General features: G+C 46.9%; 1 protein-coding gene across 1 annotated transcript in view; it reads left to right on the top strand.

Annotated features, from left to right (window-relative positions):
* Positions 1–10061, top strand: part of Dnah8 (dynein, axonemal, heavy chain 8) — a 199122-nt gene that overhangs the window by 181864 nt on the left and 7197 nt on the right. Inside the window, exons 88-89 of the mRNA XM_013029569.1 lie at positions 1522–1674; positions 1770–1959. Of these exons, the coding sequence (XP_012885023.1) occupies positions 1522–1674; positions 1770–1959 (343 nt within the window). The remainder of the gene's footprint in view (positions 1–1521; positions 1675–1769; positions 1960–10061) is intronic.

Genomic DNA, 10061 nt, shown 5'->3' with positions numbered 1-10061 from the left:
TTTTTGCTTATGTGGTGCTGAGGAATCGAACCCAGGGCCTCATGCATGCAAGGCAAGCGCTCTACTACTGAGCCACCTTCCCAGCCCCTATTCTCTCTTTTTTAACACATTATTTTCAATTAAGCTTTTCTGTTATTCCCTTTTTAATATTCTTTTACGAACTAATCCCTAAGTGCCTTATATACGTGATGACTCTTACTCCTCAAGAGAGCACCAGCAGCTAAGGGGTAGAGCAAGAATTTGAGCAAACATGATCTGGCTCCAGAAACTTCACTCTTAACTAGTTCTCCAACAATACAAGCCATCTTAAAGATGTTTTGGGTTTCTGCTACATGGATGGCATCAAGGCATTTGGTTAAGATTTTGAAATAAATGGCTTCCTGTAGAAACAAAGATTTTGAAAGGTGCCCTGTGAGGGGCTGAGAATGTTGGAACACGCGCTTAGCATGCATAAGACTCAGGATTATACCTGGAGCGCCAGGAAACAAACAAGTAGGGAAGGTGTCTGTTGCTAAGACCCCTTCTGCCCCATGCAGAGGCCTGGTCTGTAAAGTGGGAAGGAAGGTCTGCGGACTGGGAAGCTCTCACATCCCATGCCTCAGGAAGGGGGCGTGGACTTCTCCAGCACAGAATCCTACAATCGCTGGCTTGCTGGTGATTGGACTGACACAACCACATTAAATTCTCTCCCATTGCCTGTGTCCATCCTCAGCCTCCTAATCCAGCATGTCTTGGGCCATGGCCAGCAGGAAGTTCAAGGCCTCTTCATGAGCTCCTGCCAGTATTTTCAGTCAGTCTTTTCTTGGCATATATCACCACATTAAAATGTGAATGTGTATAGGTTTAGTTTTCAATCATTATTTTTGTTTATTGTTCCCACCAACCAGAGGCTTTTGTATTGATCTCTTTAAAGTTGTCAGTGAATGATATATACCCAAAGGAAGAAATGACAAGTGCTCAGCAGCTCTCTTACAGAGTCAGATCTTTTCATTGATTAGCTCAGGCGAGACACTCTTGTAACCACCGTAGCCATAGCCGTCACCATCTTAGGAAACTACAGTTAATGCTATTCACTGGCAGTCGCTCAGTAAAGATTTTGTCTATGTTAACTTTTTTGTGACATTCTAATAACTCTGCATGCATAATGATAAGAAACCCCACAGTGCTCTCATAAAGGTTAGATTGTGAAAGAATATCTAACTGACACTTAGTACTTAATCATTTGAAAGGGGAAATAGGTACAATTTTCTTTCAGCTTTTTAAAGTACATTTCCAATTATCAACGAAGTACAATCAGTAGGAAATAAAAATCATTTCAGTTGAACAGTGGTTTTTTAAGCTCAGAAAAAATGGGTGATTTAATGGCAAATTCAGTTCTGCAAGAGCTGTTTTAGAGTCTGTTTGGTCAGCTAGAGATCTAGCGAGAAGAAGAAAAAGTATTAGGATTGGAGAGGTCACGGGGTGGGAATGACAGATGACTTTAGCCGTCTCTTTTAGGCATGTGGTAACTCTTTCTTTTAGGTGAAAGCTCGCTTGGTAAAGATGGGGCATCTGAATTCAATGAACATATTTCTCAGACAAGAAATTGACAGGATGCAAAGGGTCATCTCAATACTTCGCAGCAGCCTGAGTGACCTCAAGTTGGCCATTGAAGGTACCATCATCATGAGCGAGGTGAGCCGTTCCTCTGTCGGCGGTCTTCTCTCCCCTTCCTCCTTCTTTTTGTTGCTCTTTCTGAATTCACCTGTTTGGAACTTTCCCTTCTCCAGAACCTGAGAGACGCTCTGGACAACATGTATGACGCTCGAATCCCTCAGCTCTGGAAGAGGGTGTCCTGGGATTCCTCCACCCTGGGCTTCTGGTTTACCGAACTTTTGGAAAGGAACGCTCAGTTTTCTACCTGGATCTTCGATGGGAGGCCTAATGTGTTCTGGATGACTGGTTTCTTTAATCCCCAAGGTAGGTAGGTGCCTGCAGGGTTAGGCAGACTTTGGAGATGGAATGTGTAGTGCGTAAAGCAATATGGTGGTGGAAGTGCTGGACACGCCCTTTCTAAAGCTGGAAAACACAGGTGATTCTTCTCCATTGGTGTAGCGCGTGCAGTCCGAGATTCTTCCTCTGTGTCTTCTTGTTCCTGTGCCTCAGCAAACCATCAGTCTGTCAAAACACATACAAGAGTGAAAACAAATTCTCTCCAACGTTAGCTTTAAAAAAAAATAGCTAAAAGATGCACTGAAAATTGTAGAGATTGGGAGATCAGAGTGACTTTTCAAACCATCCATCATGAGACAAAAAGTATGCGGAGAGTTTGCGGGCCTCCCCCTCCCCTGGGGTGCTCTGTAACCCTGCCTCCTCCCACATTTGCTCTAAAGATGTGTGCTGAGGAATTGCCAGCTGTATGCCATAAGATAGGTAGTCACTCCAAGTGACTCTCCGCTGGAAGGAAGAGATTTGGATGCCTTATGGCTCGGCACCTGATGGCTCCGTTTGTAATGCAAGTGAAGAAACACTCGCTTATTGATTTAAGATGAATTATTGCTACTCAAGACAGCATTGGTAGATCTCATCAAATAATGTTGAAGACAGGCAGCCAAGCAGAAAACTGTGCCCTGTGTAATCATTTATTCGAAGGGCAGGCGCTGATGCAGTGGATCTGCAGTGTTAAAAAGTAAGAGTCACGTGCTGGAGGCATGACCCAAGTGGCAGAGTGCCTTCTTAGCCAACACGAGTTTAAACCCCAGAAAAGTAATTAGTTAAAAAAAAAATCAGGGTTGCCAAGTGCCAGTGGTTCACACCTGTCATCATAGCTACTCAGGGGGCTGAGATCTGAGGATCACAGTGAAGACAGCCCAGGCAGGAAAATTTGTGAGACTCTTATCTCCAGTGAACCACCAAAAATGCTGGAAGTGGAAGTGTAGCTCAGATGGTAGAGTGCTAGCCTTGAGCAAAAGAAGCTCAGGGACTGTGCCCAGAGTTTAAGCCCTAGGACTGGGGGAGGTGGGGAGAGACAGGGAGGGAGGAGAGGAGAGAGAGGGTGGGGAGGGAGGGGGAGAGGGGGAAGAAGACAAGATGGAAGGGATTAGGAGGGATGGAGAGAAGGAGAAAGGGAGAGAGAAAGAAAGAAAAAGAAAGAGGGAAAGATAGAGAAAAAGAAAGGAAGGGAGAGAGAATTGAGAGAGAAAGAAAGAGAGAGAAAGAAAAAGAAAGAAAGGAAGGAAGGAAGGGAGAAAGAGAGAGATCGAGAGAGAAATCAGGTTTGTGGTTGTCCTGGGAGTCTGGCAGGCAGTGCTTAGACAAAGCATACACCAACTTCTCTGACCTGGACACTGGTTTCATGCCTGTATTCCCTTGATGAAAATCCACTGAGCTTCTGTTTAAGATCTGTGCATTTATCTCATATCAATAATACTTCAGTAATGATTATACTTTAAAACGTATGCATTTAGCTGTTCTCTGTGGACGTACATTCATTTGCCTCATGCATTTTCTACTGCCTTAAAATTTTCTAAATCTGTAGCACTCACCATGGTGATTTCTACAAGCAACCAAATTACCCGTAGTAATTTACCGTGTCTGCGGCTCTTAGATTTGTAGGGAGGACAGCTGCCAGATCCCACTGGTCTGTTTTGCTCCCAGAATTTCCATTGACTGTGGGGGGGGGGCAATCGTTGTTGTTGTTGTTGTTGTTGTTCTTAGATTTCATGTATCTGTCTGTATGTGGATGTGTTTTCCTCTTTGCCAGCCATCCATTTGAGTAAGTTGTCACTAGGTAATTCATGGCTGGGGCACTTGAAGAAATAACATGTAACTTCCATTCACCAGCCCCTCTGCTAGATGCTATCAAGAGAGAGATATTTAAGACCCTGATCCTGTCCTAAAGGAGATCATAATCTGGTTGTAAGTCAGACCCACCAAGAGCATTAGTGGGATGTGGGTAAGCCATTCAGTCTTGGGAGAATGAGTGCTACAGGGGTCCAGAGGGCAAGAGAGAGAAAGAGAGAGAGACCAAGCCTGCCCAGGCAGCCCTGGACAAAGAGCTTGACCTAGGAAGCAGTGAGTAAGCTTGGGGATGGCAAGGATGCAGCAAAGGGCGTTGCAGGCTGCAGGTCTGAGCAAAGACAAGGCCACGGCTCAGGAAGCGAGCATGGATGGTGACTGAAGCTGAAAGACAGCAGGAATCATCCAAGATCAGAACACAGCCCCAGGAGACGGTAGAGGGTGGGCAGGAACGTGGAAACTCGGCTCCAGGGTCCACAGAAGCCGGGGCCTGGCGTAAGATGCAGAGGAAGGGACAGGTCTGCTGGGGTGATTCAGTGGGGATCCTGAGAGAGCAGGTGGGGACAACAGCTTGCTTAGGTTAAAGGCTGAGTAAGGTCTGGAGGCCAGGGAAGAGTGGGCAGGGATGCAAAGAAGGAGCCCTGGACTTGTCAGTTCATGCATGGGGGTGGGGCGGGGCTCTACACCTGGAGCGGAGCAGAGGCATCTTAAGAACAGTAAGGTGGTTTTAACATTTTTTTTTTTAGTATTCAGCAACCAAAGTTTGGTTCCTCTTGGCTTTCCAAACATACTAAATACATCATTCATGACCCACAAAGTCTTTCAATATGCTCTTTTCCTTTTTTACTTAAAATAGCAAATTAACCTTTAACACTTAGAACTAATCTTCAATTCTTATGAACTAATTTAATTAGTATGAATAATTTGTCCTTACCTCTGGCCTGGCTCTCTTGCTCACTGCAGGCACCCTACTGCTTGCTCCATGCCTCCTCTACCGGGGTTTTGGTAGTCAACTGAAGATGAGTCTCATAGACTGGCTGCAAACCAGGATCCTCAGATCTCAGCTTCTTGAGTAGCTAAGATAACAGATGTGAGCTTTGAGCTAATTTTCTAGTTTATATTTGTTACGAAGGTTTTTTAATGTATGCTGGTACTGGGGCTTGAATTCAGATTCTGGGCACTGTCCCTGAGCTGCTTCTACTGCTGCTGCTGCTGCTTTCTTCTTCTCCTCCTCTTCCTTCTTCTTCCTTTTTTTTTTTTTTGTCAGTGTGGGAGCTGAACTCTGGGCCTGGGTGCTGTCCCTCACCTCTTCAGCTCAATGCTAGCGCTCTACCACTTGAGCCACAGTGCTACTTCTGGCTTTTTTCTCCTTATGTGGTGCTAAGGAATCCAACCCAGGGCCTCATGCATGTGAGGCAAGCACTCTACCACTGAGCCACCTTCCCAGCCCCTCTTCTTCTCCTCCTCCTCCTCTTTCTTCTTCTTTCTTCCTTCTTGAGAGCTAAGACTCTACCACTTGAGCCACAGCTCTACTTTCAGCTTTTTGTGGGGAGCAGGAGTGATTAATTGAAGATAAGAATCTCATGGATTTTCCAGCCTGGCTTGGCTTTGAACCACAATTCTCAGATCTCAGCCTCCTGAGTAGCTAGGACTTACAGGCATAAGCCACCATTGCTGGCTGTTGTGAAAAATAAAATAAAATAAAATTAGCAAATTAATTTGAGCATCCTTTTAGTTTTTTCAGTTGGTTTTTTAATTAATTTATTTTTGTTGTTATTATAAAGGTGATGGGCAGAGGGGTTACAGTTACCTAAGTCAGGCAAAGAATACATTTCTTTTTGGATAATGTCAGAAATATTTTTAAATGCAAATGCAGGTGCATATTTCAATTAACGTCTTACTTGCCATCTTCTGTTAATAGCATTCATCTTTTCTCTTTATTTTAACTTCACTTTTCAAGTTACAGTTCAGCTCTTCCTCTTGTTGTCACTTTCAAAACCAGGACTTATTCAAGCGAGCACTTTCCTCATTCCGGCACACACACCCTTATCTCTCTGCTACTTGCTCTAAACTGAGGTCAGATCTTCCTTTCCCTCCTCTTGACATGAGGGACAAAATGCTTTCTGTTCCACATCACTTGGCCAGATCTAGAAAACAGATTATGGTAACTGCACGCATGTTCGCAGGCAGATAACACCCACACTTTCTGGCTTCCATTTTGACATCAACAGTAGAATTCTTGATGAGGCTCCTCCCACAAGATTTCTTTAGTTCAAAACACTGAAGTGAATAACTTTAAAATTAACCCCACACTTTAAAGGAAAGGCACCAGGTTCTCTCTGTCTCTGTCTCTGTCTCTGTCTGTCTGTCTGTCTCTGTCTCTCTCTCTCTCTCTCTCACACACACACACAGAGTGGTACCTAGACTGGAAAGAAAGACTGTAACCCACGTGAAAATGCTTCATTCATACATGACTTGCTTTTAGCTATCTTAGAATGCCATAGAACACCCCTGCTGTGTATTTCCCATCATGCTCCTGGTCACTTCTCAGAGTTAAGTGATTTTAAGGCCCATGGTACCATGATGGTAAGACGGGTACCATGTTTCATTTGTCCTCCATTTGCATCCAAGCTGGTGCTTTGACCACCTTGCTCCTTTACCTTCTGACTGACCTGATACTCGGTCACATTTGAAGTGGCTCAGCGAATCCGCCTCAGACATCATCTGATGCTTCCAGCAGCTGTGCGGCAATTAGACTTCATTATTAAAATGATCAAGCGCTCTGCATCTGTGACCCTGCGATGTTTGTTCAGTGACACAGCATTTTGGGGGAGTAGATCTGCCTCCCTGGGGGCCAGGAGAGCCTTAGTCCTTAGCTGGTTTTTCCAAGAAATCGTGGGTGCCTGTATCACATCCTGTTCAATATCTTGCCTTTTAGGTTCTCAGAGGATTTGTTTTGGTCTTTTTTCCTACGGGTACACCTTTCTTAAGGTATCATGATTTCGATTGTATGTGTGTGTGTGTGTGTGTGTGTGTGTGTGTGTGTGTGTGTGTGTGTGCGTGCTGTATATGGGAATGTGCTTAATGGCTTTGAACACCAGCACCTCGACTGCTCTGTGAAATCTTTTAATCGACAGCCACGTTTTGCCACATGATGCCAGTCATGACTCACAGGTGCTAATGGTGTGGAAGAGTGGAGGCTCACACCTCTGTTCCAGATCAAACCACGCAGTGTTATTATTTTCCAAATGTTTCACTCAGGCTGGAGCTTAATGCCACTTAGATGCCAAACTGCATGGGTTTTTTTTCCCTGTAGTACCTTGACAGGCCATGTTAGTGTATTGTAGCAAATATCAATACTGACTTAGTATTCTTTCATATAAATTGAGATTGTTTTTTCCCTTTAAGGGGATCTCACAGTAGCAAGGAGATGGGTCACTTTTGTCCTGTTCCCTTGTGTTTCTGTAAAAAGCATTGCGACTCTGGCCAGTGTATTTGGTTTCAGGGAACATGGCACTGGCCAGCTGCAGTTCTGATTGCTTGTATGGCAGTAGCTCTAACAGCTGCTGTTGGTTGAGGTAGAAATGCATGCCGAGGCTTAAGGGAACATCAGAATTGGAAGGCAAATCTTAACACTCCCCAAACAAAGCGGCCCATCATATCTGAGAGAATGTGAGTGAATGGAATTTGAATCACAGCACTAACTGCCCTGTCCCATGAGACTGGCTATGTCCGAAACGCCCAGAGCCAGCAGCACCTCTTCTGCAAGGAGCTTTGAGGCACTGACCAGTCGCAACCAGAGCTCCAGTGACTCTAGCCTTGCACTTGGGTACTTTCCTCACACTTGGGCTGGCCATGCCCACTGCCCTCCCCAAGGCCCGCCATGCCCAGGTCTTCCCACCAAGTCCATTGCCTTGATTACAGTTGGATGCTGGTTGTGGAAACTCTTTGAACCCTTGACTTCCATTCATGCCCTTCCTTGGTCCTCTGCCTGCCTTCCAGGAGGCTGCTGCTTTAGCCCACTTGGGGAGCTTTTCTTAGGCCAGGTCTGCCCTTGGCCTCAGTCCTCTTGCTGATGACCTCAGCCATCCTCCAAGGTTCATCCATAGTCTCTACCTATGGCCGACTTATCCAGAATCCCAGTGTATGATTCTGATTCTTTTTTCCAACTGCCAATGCATTCCATCTTCCTATGACTACCCACATCAGAGCCATAATTGGGTCATCTTTCTCCCAGACCACCACCATTGGAATTTGGCTGTGTTTCCCTGGGTCCCACCCTCAAGACTATGAGGAATCTAGTGAATGCCCCCTGCCCACCCCCCACCCCCCAGACAGGTTGGGAAAGGGAAGCCAAGAGAGCATAGGCCAGAGAAGACTAGGAGGAAGGGAGGGTGGCAGGTATGTTGCGTCAGATGGACCTGTAAGGGTCAGAAGAGAACCATTGGGCAGGTGTGAGGTGAAGGAGTCAGGATACCAGCTAGGGGGTGAAAGAAGCAGGAGGGGGGCATGCATGCCACAGAACTTGTGGGTGGAGGGACTCCAGGACCCCTCGCCCATTTCAGGAGGAAGGAAGAGGGAAGGGATGGCCATGCATGCTCTGAATGGATAGGAAGAGTAGGTTTGGTGGCAGGAAGTTGGAGCTCCCACCTACTGCTCTCATTTTCTGTTTGAAGAAAGTGGCAAGGTTGCCTTGAGAGCAAGAAGATGTTGGAGATTTCCAGGAGCACAGTGGACCCTCAAGGATAAAGGCTAATGAGGAGTGTGGGGAGGAGGTGCAGAGTGCCTTTGAGAACCCCCCAAGGTTCCTGGGGGCTGTGTGGGTTTCCTGGCATCCTTTGGCAGCCGCTGTTGGTACACAAAGGGAGGTGTTAAGATTCATCCACGTTTGGTTTTGTCTGGCAGGTCACGAGAAAGATGGCTTTACCCTAACCAGGAAAGGAAGCGAAGTAAAGGGGTAGAGTTGATGTGTTTTAAAATGGCAACGTCAAAGAGGGGAGGGGCCAGGCTGCTGGATGAGGCTCTGAAAGACCCGCAAGTTGGGGGCAGACCTGGTGGATGCCAGACCGTGGAGAACGAGGGAACGAGGACCATCTGGGAAGGGAAAAGTCTTCAGGGCTGAGCCGGGTTTCAGCAAGGGCGAGAAGGTAGAGAGAAACATGTGGTGAGGCAGAGGGGAGACGGGAGAGGTTTCGGATGCAGGGGAAATGTAGGATTGGAGGTCAATGGAGAGAGGCATAAAGCAGCACAAGGAGAAGACAAGTCCAGGAGGGGATTTAAATCTCAGGACATGAGCACCACGCGAGCAGCAGGGCCCGACCCTTTTCCCAGCTCCGTCTGTGCTTTTGCCCGAGCCCGCCGTCTCCCAGGTTGGCGACTGTCGGCGACCTAGCTTGAGTTTTGTACTGAGCAGCTGTTCCTAGGCGTGCCTTCCGCCGGAGGCTTGCCCACGGGTGCCTTTAATACATTCTCAATGTGTCGCACCTTCTTTCAAGGTGGTGCCCCGCTGTCGCCTTCCGCGACAAGGGGAGCCACAGAGCATCTTTCTTCACAGGAACCCCCCCCCTTCTCCCTCACCCCCCCCCCCGTCCCCAGGTGCCCGCGCTGGGTTTGAGGCTAGCAGGCCTATGTTATAGTTAGAACAGGCATCTCTCTCTCACCAGGGCCCTCCTCGTTCCTTACCCTGTGAAGATGCCTTCGGTGTCGCCGTCCTCCCAGGGATTCTCATTCTGGTCTAGGAATCCGCGGCTCCCCCTGCCTTCTTCAGTCTCGCCAGTCTCCCATGTCTGCCTCCAGCCTCCAGCAAGGAGTCACAAATGATGCCCAGTCCCTTGTTTTTATTCGTTCAACTGCGTTGACAACTCCATCTTTACTCGGTGATTTCCGACCTTTATTTAACTCACCAATGAGCTACATTTGCTTCTCATGTGGGGAAAAAACTGCCTGTCATAAACTGGTGGCAGGAACATCATTTCTCCTCATCTTCAAAGATGCTTCTGGGAGGCTCGGTAACTGTTTAGACAGGAAATACTGCACAACCTAGGGCCCATTACACAAGGACCAGGTCATTTATTAGAGAAAAAAAAGCAAGTTGCCTTTGACTGGTACAGCCCTGTCACCACAGAATGCCAACCGGCTCCTTTTAAAGTTGAGATGAGCAACCTTCCTGAGTAGCTGTTTCTTCTGCCTTGTCTAGGACCTTGTAGGAAATAGCACTTAAAGCACACCACGACTTTCTTTTTTTTTTTTTTTTGTCAGTCGTGGGACTTGAACTCTGGGCCTGG

Source organism: Dipodomys ordii, unplaced genomic scaffold (assembly GCF_000151885.1).
Source record: "Dipodomys ordii isolate 6190 unplaced genomic scaffold, Dord_2.0 Scaffold120, whole genome shotgun sequence".
Taxonomy (NCBI): Eukaryota; Metazoa; Chordata; class Mammalia; order Rodentia; family Heteromyidae; genus Dipodomys; species Dipodomys ordii.
Note: the sequence above shows the minus strand (reverse complement) of the source record. Positions and strands in the feature narration are given on the sequence as shown.